This window comes from Drosophila willistoni, chromosome 3R (assembly GCF_018902025.1).
Source record: "Drosophila willistoni isolate 14030-0811.24 chromosome 3R, UCI_dwil_1.1, whole genome shotgun sequence".
Classification (NCBI taxonomy): domain Eukaryota; kingdom Metazoa; phylum Arthropoda; class Insecta; order Diptera; family Drosophilidae; genus Drosophila; species Drosophila willistoni.
The window spans coordinates 1,725,001-1,743,235 of NC_061086.1; the positions used below are offsets into that span (position 1 = coordinate 1,725,001).

An 18,235-nucleotide genomic window follows, 5' to 3' on the forward strand; every position below is an offset into this window, starting at 1 on the left:
ACGTTCAAGCTAAAAAAGCTAATGTTTGCGAAAGAACGGCCAACAATCTTAGCATGGGAAAAAACTAATTGTAAGATATTGATCAAAGTCACTGTTTTCCACCGATCGTTCCTATGGGAGCTATATGATATAGGAACCCGATTTTTATCAAATTCGGCATTAACAGTCATTAACAGATATATTAAACTAACAAATGTTTAATTTGAAAGCAATCACGTCAAAAGTAACGAAGTTGGTAACAAAAGTCACTGTTTTCGAAAGATCGTTCCTATGGGAGCTATATGATATAGTCACCCGATCTTGATCAAATTTGGCATAGTCGTTTATATGTGTAATTAACTCCCCAATATTAAATTTCATGATAATAGCTCAGAAAATAACGAAGTTATTAAGAAAAGTCACTGTTCGTGACTTTGCCATTTGTATGGAAGCTATATGATATAGTGATCCGATCCGGCTGAATCCGAGATTTACAACGCCTGCAGTATATACAAGCCTACGTGCAAAATTTCAGCTCTGTAGCTCCAACGGTCTAGGAGGAGTTTGCGTTGATCCAGACGGACGGACGGACGGACGGACATGGCTATTTGAACTCGTCTCGTCGTGCTGATCAAGAATATATATACTTTATATGGTCGAAAATGCTTCCTTCTATGCGTTTCACACTTCTGACCAAAATTAATATACCCTTTTTGCAAGGGTATAAAAACCTTTATTTTTCCTTAACCCCTACTAGCAACTCGCTGAAAGATAAAATGAAATTCTTATTGCAATGCTTATTGCGGCTCTTGGGAGAAAGTATTTTAAGTTCCAAAAGAATCTCATCAATGAATTCTGTGTTAAAAGAGGATCGTCTACTATTGCATTTGAAAAAGTTTATACTTTTTTAGCAATTGAAATTAAATAGAATGTATGTATGTATCTATGTTTGACAATACAAGTGAGTGCAAACAAACACACGTACATACATATCCTCATGTATGTATACATCGCATCGCACATCCCCCTGGCAATCCTAAAGCAGCTTCGGTTATCACAACTTTACGCTTGAATGCGCGTTATGGTGCTACATACAAATCTACATAGATACACACAAACACACTTGCACACATATATATATATATATACAGAGATATACGTTATGGAGGTATTACATGGCGATTGCTATGTTGCAAATGGAACGACTGCAAGCCAACGTCTATGTGAATCCAACGACGCCTTTAGTCGTTTTAAATATTTAGACAGAAGTCAGACAGATTGGGTTGAAGCCGAACTTTAAGAGAAAGATTGCCGAAATCCTTTTTGGCTTGAGGTTGACATTCGGTTCACGTTCAGAACACCGAGCCTAAACGTACACGTATGCCAGTCAATTAGGGAGGAGTAGGGAATGTAGGGAGTGTATAATATTTCGGCCTGCTTGGTTGGTTGGTTTGCTGGCTGGAGCCAGGGGCAAGAAGAGTGTGGTAATTTAAGTCAAGCTGCAGCGTGTAGAGGAGTACTGTTTCAGGTTCTTTGTTTTGCCAGTTTTTTGCTAAACTACCTCCGAAATAAAGGTATCAAGTGGCATTCATGGAAAACTGACCCCATTCGTCATAATCTTCTTGCAGAACTCGACGGACATCAGTCGGATGAGACGGGATCCGGCGAGGGCGAGAACTCCAACGGGGGTGTCTCCAATATTGGGAACAGCGAAGACGATCAGGCTCGCTTAATACTTAAGAGGAAATTGCAACGGAATCGGACATCGTTCACAAATGAGCAGATCGACAGTCTGGAAAAGGGTAAGTGAATGATGTCATAACTGCCATCAATGGAACTACAAAATTGCCATTCGAATTGAAAATTTACAGAGTTTGAAAGGACACACTATCCAGATGTTTTCGCACGCGAGCGTTTGGCTGGAAAAATTGGTCTGCCTGAGGCTAGGATTCAGGTTTGGTTTTCCAATCGACGGGCAAAGTGGCGCCGCGAAGAGAAACTCCGCAATCAGCGAAGGACCCCGAACTCGACGGGGGCCAGTGGAACATCGTCATCGACATCAGCTACAGCCTCGTTGACGGATAGTCCAAATAGTTTGGGTGCTTGCACTTCGTTGCTTGTCGGCCCCGGCTCCTCTGGCAGTAAGTCTAATAAATTACTTATTTACCGTTGCATAGACAACGACTATTAACGCCCGAGTTTTAAAGATTAAAGATAGAAGCTTAGTCATTCAATGAGAAGCTAGTTACAAAAATTGAGGAAGAAAGTCATGTTTTTAATTCTTATGTAGACTACTGGACTAATGTAGACTCACAGGTCCAAATATGGGTAAGAAGTCATGTAGTTGCATATGTCATATATTCAATATAAGCGTCTCCTTTGCTTGATAAAGTGAAAGTAGCTAATCAATGCATTCAAGGCGCAAGTAACTCCTCACTCAAAGTATTTAAAATTTTGTAATTTTGAAATTAGATGCAGTTTCAAATCTCTGCAGAAAAGGGTTCTTAACTCAAAAGAAAAACATAAGTGAATTATTCTAAATAGACAACTTCAAAACAAACGGCTTAGATTAACGAGTTGATTTAAATGCTAGGATTATGTAACGTCATTTTTTGAATACTATATAAAAGAAACATTGGTTTTTATCACAGGTGCAATAAATGGGTTGGCCTCACCACCAGGCAGTGCTGTTGGAGTTGGAATTGAGTCAACTGATGGCCATCACTTGGGCACACCATCCTCATCTACAGCCACATCGCACATGCGATCCGGATCTGCTGGCGGAGGTGGAGAGCTGCGATCCAGTGAAGGGCACGATGGCAGCAACTCGGACTCTCCAGGATTAGGCTTATCTAGCCAACATCATTCCCACCCACATCATCATCATCAGCACCATAACCTTGGCCACTCCCACACGCTCGTGCCTGCCATCTCGCCACGTCTTAATTTCAACAGTGGAGGTTTCAGCAGTTCAATGAGCGCCATGTACTCGAACATGCACCACACAGCCATGTCGATGAGCGAGAGCTACGGGTAAGTGGCACTTGGCGAACACATCCAAGGATTCGATAACATACTTTACCCTTTTGCAGATCTGTTACATCCATTCCAAGCTTCAATCATTCGGCAGTGGGTCCGCTAGCACCTCCTTCTCCCGCATCGCAGCAGCGCGACCTGACGCCGCCATCGCTGTATCCTTGCCACATGACGCTCAGGCCGCCCCCTATCGGTCCACACCACATAGTCGGGGGAGGCGATGGCCCCCCTGAGATTGGCAACTCACATTCGGGAACGGGAGCCAACAATGGATCTGGATATGATGTACTTTCCGCATATGGATTACCGCCGCCACCGTTGCCGCCCAGTGGAGCAGCAGGTGCGGCTGGTGCTGGTTCTATTAACCCCTCCGCTGTCTCATCCGTCTCCGCCGCCCATCATATGATGGATCCACGGTCTTCTGGAAGCCCACATCAGTTGGGAGTGAGCTCTGGATTTGGCTCCGAGGCTATTTCTCCTGCTGTACCCTCATATGCGCACATGAGTTACAACTATGCAGCAGCTGCCAACAATGTGCCGCCCTCTGGCGGACCAAACCCTCATGGAGCAAGCGGGAAACAGCAGTTCTTTGCGTCCTGCTTCTACTCACCATGGGTCTAGGCACAAAAATGGGTAACACAATATAAATTAAAGAGAAATAAAATAATTATTATAATAATATTTAACAAAACAAAAAATCGAATTTACATATCTCTAAATAAATAATGAAAGAAAGCATAGAAACCAACCCGAAGGTTGTAGTAAAAAGCATATGAATGTATCTATAGTTCCGTCTAAGGATTCCAACCTATAGTTAAGAGTACTTGGTGTGATTAAATAAAATAATTTTCACGAAGAGATGGCAAAATACCAATGTATGTGGCTTGTTTCTCTGGGTTTCTTTAAATGTGGGAGAGTTTTTTTTAACAAAACACCTATGTGGTTGAGTTAAGATTTCAGCGGAGTTAAAATGATATTGATCATTACAAACTAAAGAGCCGAGCTTCCGTGCATAAAAGACTCAAAGTGAATCCGAATACCATGCAATTTTCATTTGACAACTTTACATAATAATCAAAGTATGTAATTCTTTGACACTCGATTTAAGTACAACAATGCTGTCGGTCTATAGCTATATTTTCGACCTATGCTTTCTATAGGAGGTGATATAAAATGACTAAAATTTCCGAGTCACGGAGAATTATCTCGACGAAATCCAACTAAGCTTCTTTAATATGTTAAATAATTAATTACTAGTTTAAGAAGTGCTTTAGTTTTATTTTAACACTAAAATTTCTGTATGATTCTTTTTGTCACTTTGCCAGAAACATTTTTTAAAATGTGAAATGTTAAAAAATATAAAATATATATCTATAGCATAGTCTAAAAGTAAAGCAAAGGGCAAATAATAATGTACATTTACCAATCCCACAGTTTTGAGCAATTTGTGTAATGAAATTGAATTGTGGTGTATTGTACAATTCAATAGATGCAGCTATTTAGCCATAAAGTACCTAGTATTCACCCGAGCGACAGGTGTTTTGAATTTATTACATCTTTAAAGACAGAAATTCAACATATGTACAATGGACATGTGTATCTACAAATACATATATTGTCGAACAGCTTTAAATTTTTGTGAGAACCTGAAAAGAATTGTATAATTAATCGTTTTGCAATAACTTTCCCTTTTAGAACCGTTGAACAAGTTGGTCTCTTTCTTTCAAATTTGGCGCAATGAATGTGTTCACTAGATTCGTCACCTCACAAATATTTCCATTTCCAATTCGATAAACAAAAACCGGCCAGAACAACTTTTACCAATCAGTTGCCGTTTTGAAAAAGTCATGTGTCTCATAAGACATACCAAAAGTTTTTGAAATTTTCGGAGAATAATAATCGGTATAGAAAAGAAATATTGGATAGTTTCGGCTATGCCAACAATCAGTTCAGATCGGAGTCTTCACTTTCAGCAATTTAATCATCTATGGCTTACATGGGTTTATTTCTAATCAAATAAATATGCATCGATTTGTTTTTGTTTATTTTTCTTTCGTTCATCTAATGTTTTGGCATTCAGAGTCTCAGAATAAATGCTGACCATTTGGCCCATCATCGCCCAGTCATCGAGTGGTTTTAGATACAGAATTTAGAATAGAAATGAATTTATTTATAGAAACACTTGTTCTTTATTTATGACATTACCGAAATGCTATTTCTGTTCGTCGCCGTCGTCGTCCATAGAGTTTGCTTGCACAATCGTATCTTGCAGTGCGCGCAAGCCAAGAATGTTCGTCATATTATAATATATATAGTAGTATACATATACATATATCAAATCCAGATCCATGTTGATCGGATGTGGGAATGGGGAAAGCCATCCATTGCCCATTGTTCTCGCATTTTGCTTGCTCTGCTCTATGCAACTCATCGCATTTAAGGGTGGCACACGGAAGGCAATTTCATTTAGATTCGGAGGTGATTTACCCCGCAAAGCGAACGCACAGACTCTCAATGACGCTCTCTTAGCAACCACTTTGTAATATTGTTGATTTTGAAATGTTTTCCACAGCTAAGATGCATACTTATGACCCGGTCCAATACGCTGTCAGAGACAATGGCGGAGGGGTTCTCCGATTGAGGTAGACTCTGACCCCCTTTGCTAGGACCGCCACTGGCTCGAAAACAACTTCATTAAACTGTTTGCTCTACTTGACTTAAACAAGGGCTCTTACTACCAACAAAATTGAATTGGAGGCATGTTTTTGCTCTTGTTTGATAAGCAAATTGACTTACATTGAATGGAAGCGACGATGCGGGGAGGTGGCTGGCTGTAATTGTAAGGGGGTTATTTTGGATTATTAATCAGATCCAGGGAGTCAATAAGGATTATATTTCCCCTGAATTGAAACAGCGTTCATGTATAAGTGTTTTACATTATTTGTTTCTTTATTCCAAAATATTTAATTAAAACTGAAAAAGGAGGGGGACAAAGGGAAAGAAAAAATGTTGTCTAGTTATCCTTTCCTTTCGTGTACTTCTTCACCTTTTCTTTGGAGAGTCTTTTAAGCGACCCTCGAAAATTTTTTGATTTTATCTAGTACACATATTTGGATCTTGAGTGTGTGTTTGTGTGAGTGTGTGTGTGTCTGTGTGTGTGTGTGTGTGTGTGTGTGTGTGTGTGGGTATGCGTCGTCTAGCGCCTGCGCCAGGGGCTAGTGGCTCTTGGTGCCGGTGCGGAAGCTCATAGCGAATGCTGATCTGGTGCAGATCGAGAGCACAACTGACAGTAATAGACTAACGCTCGTGGAGTTCGCTTCGTGCCCCAGAAGGATATTTTTCGTGTTGCGCTCGCCCCGTGTTGTCTATAGTCTAGTTGTACGTATCGACCGAATATATAAGTATATACCTACATATACACATATACGTATGAATATATAAGTAATTATTCTTATATACTTTCGAAAGTTCATTAAATAATTGCCCGGTGGATAAATACTTTGAATATTTGAAGTTCAATGCAAACATAGTGACTGTGCGCGTCGTTACAAATCGGGTGGGAATCATGAATATATATGTATATACATACATATACACATATCTGCATAATTGAACGCAAATACATCAAAAAGATATTGAAAAGTGAAAGTTAATGCCATTATCCACACATGTCCTGATATAATTAAAAATATATACCTGTTGGCTCTCCATTATAGAATGAGAATTAATAAGCAATATACATATATACATAGATACATATACATATGTGATTTACATATACAGATGTGTGTAATAATAAATGGTGCATATGTACACAGATACATGCATATATACATACATAGATATATACCGATGTATATTCATATAAGTTTTATGTGCCTGTGTTCGTGAATTCCAATCTATATCTACATTCTAAAATATATATATGTACATATAAGCAAAATGGCTGTGTCTATTCGTGGAATTGTGTAACGGTGTTGTCGGGCATAAAAATAGAATTGGGGCATTCAAATTAAGAGTCCCACGTACCGACAAAAGTGATGATAAATAAGAATTAGTAAATGTGTACATAAGTACTTGCCCCTCCTTTATCAGTACCTTGGCTCTGTCCCTGGCCCGACCGTCTTCCTAAGTCCCGCCCCCAACCCCAATCGCCACCCTCGCCCCGTCGACCGATCACGGATGGCCATGAAAAAATAATTTCGACAATTTGCGAACCCGAACCAAATCGAATCGAATTAAATCTATTGCCATACCGACTTCGAAGAATGTGCAGACCAATTTTTGTGAATGTATTATTCGAATCGCTTGCATACCTTTCGGTTCCTGCATCTTTCTGCATACCTTTCGTAATATATTATTTTTGTTTTTTTGTTTTTTTTATGTTATATTTAAATATCTATGATTCAATCGCCAAAACTATACCACTCAATGTCTACCAACCCGTGGATACATAAATATTTTCGTCTAGAAAAATCAAATGGAAAAAGCATAAATACACTCAAAATATACACACATATATGTATATATATATATGTAGCTATAATATACAATATATGTATATACACGAGTGTTTGCATGGGTGTGTGTATATACATACACATTAATGTGTAGAAGATACACAAACACAAACACAGAAACGGTGACTACGAACGACTAAAAATAAACGTGCAACACATTTGAATCTTTCGTTTTGGTTTTCTACGCTAAAATATTTTCCATTGAAATCATTAGTCCCGAAAGAGAGGCGGCGATCAAATTTCCATTTTCCAAAAAATTGGTGAGGCGTGCGCAATCTTGAGACCCACAGCCCCAAAGTCGAAGGCTGCACAAACACCTCTGCCGATATGCACTGAATATATACATATATCCAAATATATATACATTTGTACATATAGACAAATGGATAATCATTATTGATTGATACACCCCAATGGATGGTCTACCGATGGATTTGAGGAGATCAATGAGAACATCTTTGCAGTCTTCACTAATCTAGCACCTGCTCCTCGTTGAATTCAGAATTAATATAATTATATAACAAATTTATGTCTTTAATTCGTATAGCTTTTCGTGAGAATTTACCCCTCAACTTAAAGATACTATACAAAAGATAAAGATACAAAAGAATTGATATATGTAAATATATATCAGTCAGTTTACAAGTCAGAAAGATATCAATATCAAAAACAAAATTAATAAACCATTGGCTATACTTTGACTTGACTTATTATTTAAAACCATCTGTCCCATGTCATCCTATGAATGAATGAATAAAGACCTTCGAGTGAAAGTAATCAAATGCACTTTACTATTCTTTTTGGCAAATGGCCAAATCTATAAGAAATAAAGGTTTGATAATTCACACCCGAATAGTGTTCCATAAATAGCGCACAAATTTATGAAATGTTTATATGACAGCTACATACATATAAGTAGCATATGAATATATGTATATGATATAGTCAGCTGATGTTATTGATAATCACCAAATGGCATATAAGAAGCTCCGGAAATGAAAAAGTGGTTGGCATTGGCTAATCCCATCACACAGGATTAGGGAATAAATAAAACATAAAAGAACTCAATTTAAAACTACATTAAAAGGATATAGAAACACAACAGTAGTCCATGGATAAGTGAACTTTTTTCTATTATATTATTATTATTTATTTATCATTTCGGAGTACTTTCATGAAAACTATTCTAAATTTTGATAAATGCCAATATTTTTATCTTAACCTTGAAACGTATCTCATCTAGCCCTGGGAAACAAATTAGGAACCAATTTTATGTAATTGTAACTGATTTTTGCATATTCACATAAGTTTTTTCTTTGATGTCAACTCACATTGATGTCGCGTGAACATCACTTGATTTTGTAGAATTTTGTAGTAAATCATCAGAATGTCCGTCTGCTTATGATGCTCACTGCTTATTGAATAATTCAAATTTGTAATGTAATCGTTTTCAATTACAGAGCCTAAGAGCCAGAACCGTTGAAGACGAAGCAAAACGAGAACCCTCAGCATGGGGGTGGCTGAAGATTTCGCTCCCAGCTTTGTTAAGAAGCCGCAACTGCATCAGGAGGATGACGGCAATCGCCTCATATTTGAGTGCCAACTATTGTCATCGCCCAAGCCGGACATTGAATGGTTTCGCAGCGATAATCAATTGACAGAGGATGGTCGAACAAAGTTCAAGATCCAGCCCATTGGAGATAATAAGTTTACGGTAGTATTAGAACTCGATGATGTAGTAGAAACAGATGCTGGCCTTTACAAGGTCAAGGCCAAGAACAAATCCGGCGAAGTATCTGCATCAATTAATTTAAATTTCACACGTGAGTATTGTTTATTACCTACTATTGGTTTTAAACCTAATTTGAAATTTATTGAACATGTATGTAAATATTAAAGTTTGTATTCAAATTCGTCTGATGTTTTGAATCATTACCGTTACCATACACATAAATAGTTTTTCTTTCAAATTTCTCTTCATTTAAATTCAAATGCCTTTGAGGAATGTAACGAAAAGTTGGTTTATCTATACATTTGCATACTGTATAGTAAGGGATATCCTTAAGTCGGCTGCCGACTTGCCTTTAATGAATTTTATTTTATTATCATCATTAAATTATTTCGTTTCTCTGTTTTATATATAAATTTAGCTGCTGACGAACCCAAAGAAAAGTAAGCAATATTTACTTTAGCATTTTCGCCTCTAACTGATGCTTTTGTTAGATTTTTAACACTTCCTTGATATTCATCCTGTTAGTAGAGTTCTGTATTGTATTAACTTTCTGATGGCGAATAGAAACCCTTGTGAGAATAGTAGCTGGGGCTGTTAACCTTTATTAGATTTAGTTTAAAGGATTTTTGCATGGTCAAATTCTTAACTCTTAATTTTTCTTCTTCTTTTTTGAAATTTAAATGAATTGGGGTTAATGATGTTCTCAAATAAGTGGGAAAGTTTTCCATAGTAGAAAGCCCAAGGTGAGTAAAAAAAAAGGTGTAATTGTAGCTACATACATGTTGAATGTCTTGTGTGTCTCTGAAACCTCAGATGGAACTCCAGTTAATTAAAAAGGCTGTATGTGGGAAAAATTATTGATGACATTTTGTATGAATTGTTAAACCTTTGTTGTAAATGGTTAATTTGAATACATATGTACATATATGTATGTATTGTGTTTGAGATCGCATTCATTTATTTTTACAGAAAATTTCGATAGAAATGCAACTACATAAATTGCATACATATGTACATATATGCACTTAAAAGTTCTCCTGTTTGTATAGGTTCTTCCCATTTTCATAAATTTAACTTTTGTTATTCTGCTTTGCACTTATTGTATTGTTTCTTGTCTTCTTATTAAAAAGATTTGAAACTAAATTGATTTTTATGTTCGCAGGCAAATCGACGGTTTCGCGCCGACATTCGCGAAAAAACCCGCCATACGACAAGAAGAAGATGGAAAGCGACTCTTATTTGAGTGTCGCGTTAATGCAGATCCCCTTCCCAATATAACTTGGTTTCATAACGGAACTCCCGTTCAGAAATCGCCACGACACAAGGTGAGTTAGCATATTAGTGAAATGCTTTCAGCACAGCTCTCCCACTCTCTCGTTCTGCAGCTAACCATTGACAAGGATGCCCACTCATATTTTGCAACACTGGAAATTCAAAATGTCACAGTTGAGGATGCTGGCAAATACAAAGTGAATGCAAAGAACGAGCTGGGCGAAAGCAATGCAACGATAAGCCTAAATTTTGACAGTAAGTGCTCATGGCAATTAAATGATAATTTATGTCGATGAAGAAATATTGGTCAACTTATCAACTTTTATGACTTAATTTCAATGGGGAAAAAGTTTTTTGTACGTATTAAGGATGCAGAATAGTTAAATATTGAACATGAAATCAGATTTCCTTATGTTACTCCAATTTTAATCTTTTTAAAAAAATTAATTAATGTTTCTAATACGTTTTCGCGTTCGTTCATAAAGTGGCCCTTAAATTGTGGGTGTATTGATTGTTCAAACAATATCAGAAAGAAGATAAAAAGGATTCTCACTGTTGTAGAGAAGTTAGAAGTTTAGGCTACAAAAATTAATTTCTTCGAACAATCTGAAAATCATCCCGTTTTTGAGATAAAACGAATTGCTTTTCGAATAACTTTTTATTAGATGTAGTCAAAATATATTCAAAATTAGCCAATATTTTCGTTGTAAATGAAATGTAACTCATCTTCTTTTTGCTTCCATTTCGATAATATCTCCCAATTGGTCTATTACTATTATTTTATTTTTTTTGTTCTTTTTATTTGTAAATCGATATTAGCAAACTGCATCCCCAATACATTAATAAACCTAATAATAGATATTCTGCCGAGTGTTTGTTTGTGGCTTCCAAATGTAATTGACGACGCGGTATACGTGTGTACTAATAAAATGCATAATACATACATGGAAACATACATACATACATACTTCCATACATACATATTACATATTACATTAAAGTAATGTATAATGTATGGATTTAATTAAGCTCTTCAAATCAATCAAAGCGGACTTCAATGTTAGCTAGCTTTCTGCGCTTGCACTGCATATCAATATTATACCAGAGTCGCAACGAACACCACCCGACACGACACGACGTAGGACAAGACGACAGGATACGACAACAACAACAATAACAGTTTTCTACTCCCGGAATGGAAACCATTCGACTGCAGTTTCGCTTTAATATGTTTTGTCTTGTTTGTCCACATAACCCATTTAACCTAAGCTATAGTGAATATAGTGTTAGGTGCAGGATCAGCCTTGGGCCTTGGACTCGTCAGTTTTCTATTTGCACTAAGCTTAGGCGATAATTAAGCAATATATGTATGTATTTGTTACCGCCTGGCCTGGCTGTATGACCTATGTACATACACAATGGCCTTCCATGTTGTGCGCTCTAAATATTGTAACCGTAATTTAAACATTGTAAATTGTGTAACTTGGATACTTCAACTTCATAGGCGACGAGGCTCCCGTTCCGGATTCCTCGGATGGAATTAAGCCAACGTTCACCGAACGTCCCGTTATACGGCAAAGCGAAGATGGCGGAAACGTAACGTTTGAATGCAGATGCGTGGGTGATCCCACACCAACTGTCACATGGTACGCAAAAAAAAAAAAAATTAAAATAAACCAACCCACAAAATTGAAATTATCCAAGATGGTTGTGAATGAATAATCAATTATCTGAGAAACGACCCGACGACCCAATGTACATAAATGTATTTGTATTTCTCCATCTTCGTCTCCATGTCAAAAAGGTCCCATGGCGAGACAGTACTGAGTGAGGGCAAACGTTACAAAATGTCACTGACAATGGATCAAAAGCTTTATCATATGGCACGATTGGAGATCAGTAGTGTTGTTTCTAGTGACCAGGGCGAGTATCGCGCGCAAGCGAAAAATAAGCACGGCTCGGGCGTGGCAACGATAAATTTGAATTTCGAAAGTGGCTCGAAAAAGTAAGGAAAATTGAATATTGTACATACATACTTCACAGGTGGCTCCACACTTGCTCGATCAATGTCAGATATGCAATAACTAATAACGAAATGGCTTCAATTTATGCAGAATACCAGATGGCAAGTCGCCAAGATTTCCGAAAAAACCGACGATCCGTCAAGAAGAGGACATACTGATCATGGAGTGCCAACTGGAGGCACATCCAGTGCCGGATATAACCTGGTATTGCTCAGATAAGCAAATCGTCGATAGTCAAAGAACCAAAATGACGCGAAAGGCCATAACCAAAGACAGTTATGTGCTCACACTGGAGATCCAGAATCCAACTAAAGAGGATGGCGGCAATTACCGCTGCAACGCCATCAACATGTATGGCGAAAGCAATGCAAATATAGCACTAAATTTCCAAGGTATTGCAAATCTCCATACTACTACATACCAATAACATTAACACGAATGTGCCAGAAAACACCAGAAATCCAACTCAACCGTAGCCTGTGTGCCTGTCAACAGATTAAAATATATTTACTATCCTATATTATATATTTAATTATACATACTCTATATGTATATATACATATATCTATATATATATATGTACAAAACGGATTTTAGCTTAGAATAATAGACAACAATCAAGACGAGACTATGTGTAATGATTAGCAAAGCATGTAAAAAATCGCCAAAAAACAGACACGCTTATCAACATTCATTTGTAACTCAAAGATACATACCTACCACCCAGTTTTACGATAAGTGGATGTATTTTAATTTCCACATTTTTGCTTTTTCCAATTCACTTCTTTATAATGCACAGTAAAAATTCCCAATTTATTCCCATCCCCATCCCCATCCCGATCACCGGGGAGAACGCGCCTAATGAAATAATACAAATCCAATACTGGAAAAATTGTGCATTTCCTTTGGTGCCTTTGGCTGTATGATGATCAAATGCTACTAACAGAATACATTACCCTGTAGACCCTTAGACCTTGTTTGGGGCAACTAAATTGTCTTCTAACATTTTCGATACAGGTGCCAGTGATGCAAACGGATTTGCGCCGTCATTCATCGAGAAGCCGCGGATCATACCGAACGAATCAGGCACTTTGATAACTATGAAGTGCAAATGCAAGGCCAAACCTGAACCCACAGTTACCTGGTACAGGGGTCAAGATGTGGTCGAGAAGAGCAAAAAGATTAAAATAAACACGGCTGTCATTGCCGAAGACACATACGAATTGACGCTGGAAATAAAGGTAAAGTCACACACAGGTTTTGAGAGTTTTTTCGAGTGATCCTTAAAAAATCCTCTTTTCATTTTTTTCATCAGGATCCCGGCGCCACCGATGGTGGAACTTACAGATGTAACGTCAAAAATGAATATGGCGAATCAAATGCCAATCTCAATTTGAACATTGAAGCCGAGCCTGAGCCGGAGGGCGAAGGTCCAACGTTCATTGAAAAACCTCGCATTGTTTCCGAGAATAATGGAAAGCTCGTAATCATGGAATGCAAGGTAAAAGCAGATCCCAAACCAGACATTGTTTGGTTCCGAAACGGCGAGGTTATCAAGGAGAGCCACAAACTTAAAATGTCCATGGAGCAGCGTGGCGACCAGTACTATATCAAACTAGAATTGATCGACCCCCAACTGGAAGACTCCGGACTTTACAAGTGCAACATAAAGAACACTTTGGGCGAGCTAAACGCAAACCTGACTCTTAACATAGAGAGTAAGTATGGTTGGATAAAATGGCAGTATCGTCAATAATTCCATTACGTCTTACTTTCAGTTGTTCCTGTTATTAAGGACAAGCCAAAGATTATCAAGATCATCAAAAAGCGTACCGTGGTCATTGAATGCACGGTCGCATCTAAATTTGAGCCCAAGTGCACATGGTACAAGGAGTCGAACACTGTTACAGAGAGCAAGCGCCATGTCTATCTCGTCGAGCAAACGAAGGAAGGTGAATTCGCCGTGAAACTGGAGATCAACGAAGTGGAGGATAGCGACAAGGGCGCCTATAAGCTAGTTGCTAAGAATGAAAAGGGCGAGGCCGTCTCTCAGGTTGTCCACTTAGTTGACATTCCCGAGGAAGAGCGCAAACCTACGAAGCCCGAAATCTCACGCAAGTTGGTCGACCAAAAGGTAACGGAGTCCAAGACCTTCGAGCTATTGATCAGTCTGAAGCAGTCCGATCGCAAGTGTAAGATTGAGTGGTACAAGGGCAGCACACTGATCCGCGAGACCAAAGACATAACCACCACATTTGATGGAACGACAGCTCGTCTGACATTCAGCAGCGCCAAATCCGAACACACTTCCAACTACAAGGTCATTGCCACAAACGAAGTTGGCAAGGACGAGTCGACGTGTAAGATAACTGTAGAGAAAAAAGACAAAAAGAAGGACGAAAAGGAAAAGGAGCAGGAGAAGAGCGAGGCCGAAAAGAAACAAAAGGTAATTGAGAGTAAGCAAAAGGAAGAGGTTAAGCAATTACGCGAAGAGGAGCAGAAGCAGAAGCAGACCCTAGAAGTTCAGACAGTAAATCAACAAGTGAAACTGCAACAGCAGCAGGTTGTAGTGCAAGTCGAAGAACATGTAGCTATTCAGGAACAAAAGTCGTCCATTAAGTTGGAGAAAAGTGAAAAAATCGAACAGGTACAGCAGGTCCAGCAAGTGAAACGTCGTGTTAGCATGGCAAAGCAAGAATCGCATCGTAGTGAGATGAGTGTACAAGAAGAAAGGACTTCTACCTCGCAAGCGATGCAGGCAACGGTTAGTAAATAACCCCTGATCCGAATTTTCCCATTGGTTTTTAAGTTTGCGAGTTTTTATCATTTTCGGTAATAGTTGAAATCAGCATTCACTACTGCTGCCAACATTATCCAATATCTTCTTCATCAGAATACAGATCATTTACTTGTACATACATATGTATTGACGGAAGTACTTTAAATAAATTATTGGTACACATGCATGTGGAACACGTGAATCGGACAAAGGTTGATCAGACTCAACTCGGATCCCAACTCGAACAATATTAATCACATCCGGTTATTAAAATTATCATTTTTAATTAGCAGTCGGGCGTGACCGTATACATGGTACCAAAGTTAAAACAGAGAAGAGCGTCGCAGTTTCCAATCGACACTTCTAAATCGAGGGTGTCCAAGGACTCAATATTCGGGGTGCAACTAAAGCCTGTCAGCCACGCAAATATCAATGAGGTTTGCCATTTACTCAATGCTTGGGAGTTTATGACTATATGTTTCTTATCCAGACAACTGTCTTCTATATCTTCTTCTATTTTTACCCCCCGAACTATTACTGTACATTTCGACTTGGATTTTTAGCTCAACGCATTTCTATTGTTATCTATATTTTTCTTATCTTTATCAATCTCCAATTTTTTGATTTTTTGTAGTCTTTCCTAAGAAAGCCTTCTTCTAGCTCTGCTATCTGGACTTCTTTTGATTTTATTCTCGCTATTCTTTATATAATATTTTTGTGTGCCCAATCTAATTAACTAGTGCTTACCGACTAAGTGGTCGGATCACATACTGTGTTTTGTCTAATGTGTGTGCTAACATTAATATTTTATTTTACTGTTTTTCTATGTCTATAAAATTAACCTGTTAATAACAAAAATATAAACACACACGAACACGTTCATAACACCAACATGAATACAACTGTGAAATAAATGCATCGAAAAGGAGGAAGAGGAGAAGCAAAACCTTTTGGAAGAACAGAAACAGAAAAAAGAAGTGGAGGCCGCTAATCAGAAGATATCCAAGGAAGATGTACAACAGGAGTCTTCGGAGGAGCCACAAGAAATAGTGGTAGACCAAGAAGAGGAACCCCAACAGAAGCCAGATAAAACAAAACCCCAACAACAGAAACAAGCGGATGAAAAACCGCAAGAAGAAGCTACACAGAAACAGGATGAAGAGCCGAATAAGGTATCAAAGAAGAAGGCCTTAGAAGACGAGTCAAAGCCAAAGGATGATAAGCCACAAGAAGCTACAAAGAAACAGAAGGAAGAGCCTGAAAAGGTTTCCAAGAAAAAATCCTTAGAAGATGAGCCAAAGCCAAAGGATGATAAGCCACAAGAATCTACACAGAAACAGGAAGAAGAGCCTAAAAAGGTTTCAAAGAAGAACGCCGTAGAAGAGGAGATAAAACAGAAAGATAATCCACAAGAAGAATCTAAAAATAAGGAGCAGCCAGCTTCCACTAAAGTTTCAAAGAAGAAGGCTATCGATGATGTGCCAAAAGATACGCCAAAATCCAGCTCTACCGATAAACAGAAGGAAGATAAGCCTGTAGAGGAAGCTAAGGAAAAGGCGGATGATACACCCAAAAAGTTTACACAGAAAAAGCCCGTAGAAGAGGAGCCTAAGACGAGTCCAGCCGAGAAACAGAAGGCTGAAAAGCCAGTAGAAGATAAGCAGGAGCAAGCGTCAACTAAGGTTTCAAAGAAGAAACCCACAGATGAGGTGCCTAAGACCAAGGGTAAAACGGTAGAAGAACCCAAACCTCTACCAGAAGAGAAAACTCCGGAAGAGGTAAGGTCAAACATAATGTTAAAAGTGCTTAAATAAAGCGCTTTTTTATCATTGATACAATGAATTGATTTGAAAATCGAAACAATACGATTCAATACAATGCAGACACCAAACAATCCAATCTAAAACTTGCCTAATTCTTGTACATATATGTGTGTAGTCCCTATAGTTCGTAGTACTCTAATTTTATGTGTTGTTTCAGTTTTTCTTACATACTATCATTGCAATTGGTCTACATTTTAATTGAATTTTTATTACATTCGCTTATTCACCTACAGAAAGAGGTCACAGAACAGATTGCTCTCAAGAAAGTCGATCGCAAGGTAAATACTGACTCTAATCTACTTATTTATTAATTGCAAGTTTTCTTGGCGAAGGCGCGAATCTGCCGGAATCTGAATTCCCAAAAGTTTAGCACCACTCAATTCCGTATTTCCTTCGTATACATGTTAAATGTTCATTTCTTGTCCTTTTGTCCATCTGTGTTACATCAGGCCAGTATTTCGTCTGTCAAAGAGGAGTCTCGTCGCAGTTCTGTTGTTAAAATATCCGAGGAATCCTTGTCAGTTGAAGACACCAAAGTGTCCTCAAGAAGATCATCACTTGCAGTAAGTAGTTCCTTCTAAAAGCTTTATGTCAATTTTATTATGTGTGTGTGTGTTCTTGTCTGTCCCCGAAGGTGGAGGAGTCCAAGTCGGAGTCGAGACGCTCATCGATTATTGATCGCAAGGCTTTAGAGGTAAGGAAGCGTACGAACGCGCGATCAATGTATGTTTTGATCGTTATATATCTAGAGCCAGCACATAAATTGTATTAGGGTGCAAGCTAGAACAATTAGCTATTGGCTAAATAGACCAATAGTTATTCAAGCTTACTTTATTCTTATGTAGCAGGTTGATAGCAAAAAACTTGACGCTAATAAAAACCCACAAGCTCTCAAGGAAGAGATTCCAAAGCTAAAGCCAGCAGAGAAGCGGCGTGTGTCTAAGGTGAGAAAGTTCCGGAACGATTTGGAACGACAGTGGACCAAGTCAACAGTCGATCGGCCACGAATAATGATGTTGCTTTTCTTAAACTATCGCTGTCGCTATTTTTACACCTCGCTATTGTACTAG

At 38.3% G+C, this 18,235-nt stretch overlaps 2 protein-coding genes across 4 annotated transcripts in view; both read left to right on the forward strand.

Annotated features, from left to right (window-relative positions):
* LOC6651496 (paired box protein Pax-6) overlaps positions 1–3,691 on the forward strand; it is a 20,963-nt gene extending 17,272 nt beyond the window's left edge. For both annotated transcript variants that reach the window (XM_023180207.2, XM_047013683.1), the window contains 4 exons: positions 1,608–1,781; positions 1,851–2,120; positions 2,631–3,012; positions 3,072–3,691. In XM_023180207.2, the coding sequence (XP_023035975.1) occupies positions 1,608–1,781; positions 1,851–2,120; positions 2,631–3,012; positions 3,072–3,636 (1,391 nt within the window). In that variant the 3' untranslated portion in view covers positions 3,637–3,691. The remainder of the gene's footprint in view (positions 1–1,607; positions 1,782–1,850; positions 2,121–2,630; positions 3,013–3,071) is intronic.
* A 2,637-nt stretch (positions 3,692–6,328) lies between these two features.
* The window catches only part of LOC6651497 (twitchin), a 47,906-nt gene continuing 35,999 nt past the window's right edge, over positions 6,329–18,235 (forward strand). Inside the window, exons 1-16 of one of the 2 annotated variants that reach the window (XM_023180089.1) lie at positions 6,329–6,393; positions 8,996–9,358; positions 9,980–10,010; positions 10,430–10,592; positions 10,653–10,794; positions 12,044–12,185; positions 12,344–12,544; positions 12,654–12,955; positions 13,581–13,804; positions 13,879–14,281; positions 14,342–15,009; positions 16,269–17,120; positions 17,399–17,443; positions 17,615–17,728; positions 17,800–17,859; positions 18,011–18,109. In XM_023180089.1, the coding sequence (XP_023035857.1) occupies positions 9,046–9,358; positions 9,980–10,010; positions 10,430–10,592; positions 10,653–10,794; positions 12,044–12,185; positions 12,344–12,544; positions 12,654–12,955; positions 13,581–13,804; positions 13,879–14,281; positions 14,342–15,009; positions 16,269–17,120; positions 17,399–17,443; positions 17,615–17,728; positions 17,800–17,859; positions 18,011–18,109 (3,759 nt within the window). In that variant the 5' untranslated portion in view covers positions 6,329–6,393; positions 8,996–9,045. Of the gene's footprint in view, positions 6,394–8,995; positions 9,359–9,979; positions 10,011–10,429; positions 10,593–10,652; positions 10,795–12,043; positions 12,186–12,343; positions 12,545–12,653; positions 12,956–13,580; positions 13,805–13,878; positions 14,282–14,341; positions 15,010–16,268; positions 17,121–17,398; positions 17,444–17,614; positions 17,729–17,799; positions 17,860–18,010; positions 18,110–18,235 lie in introns of those variants that run through there. The other variant, XM_047013688.1, reaches the window with a different exon arrangement.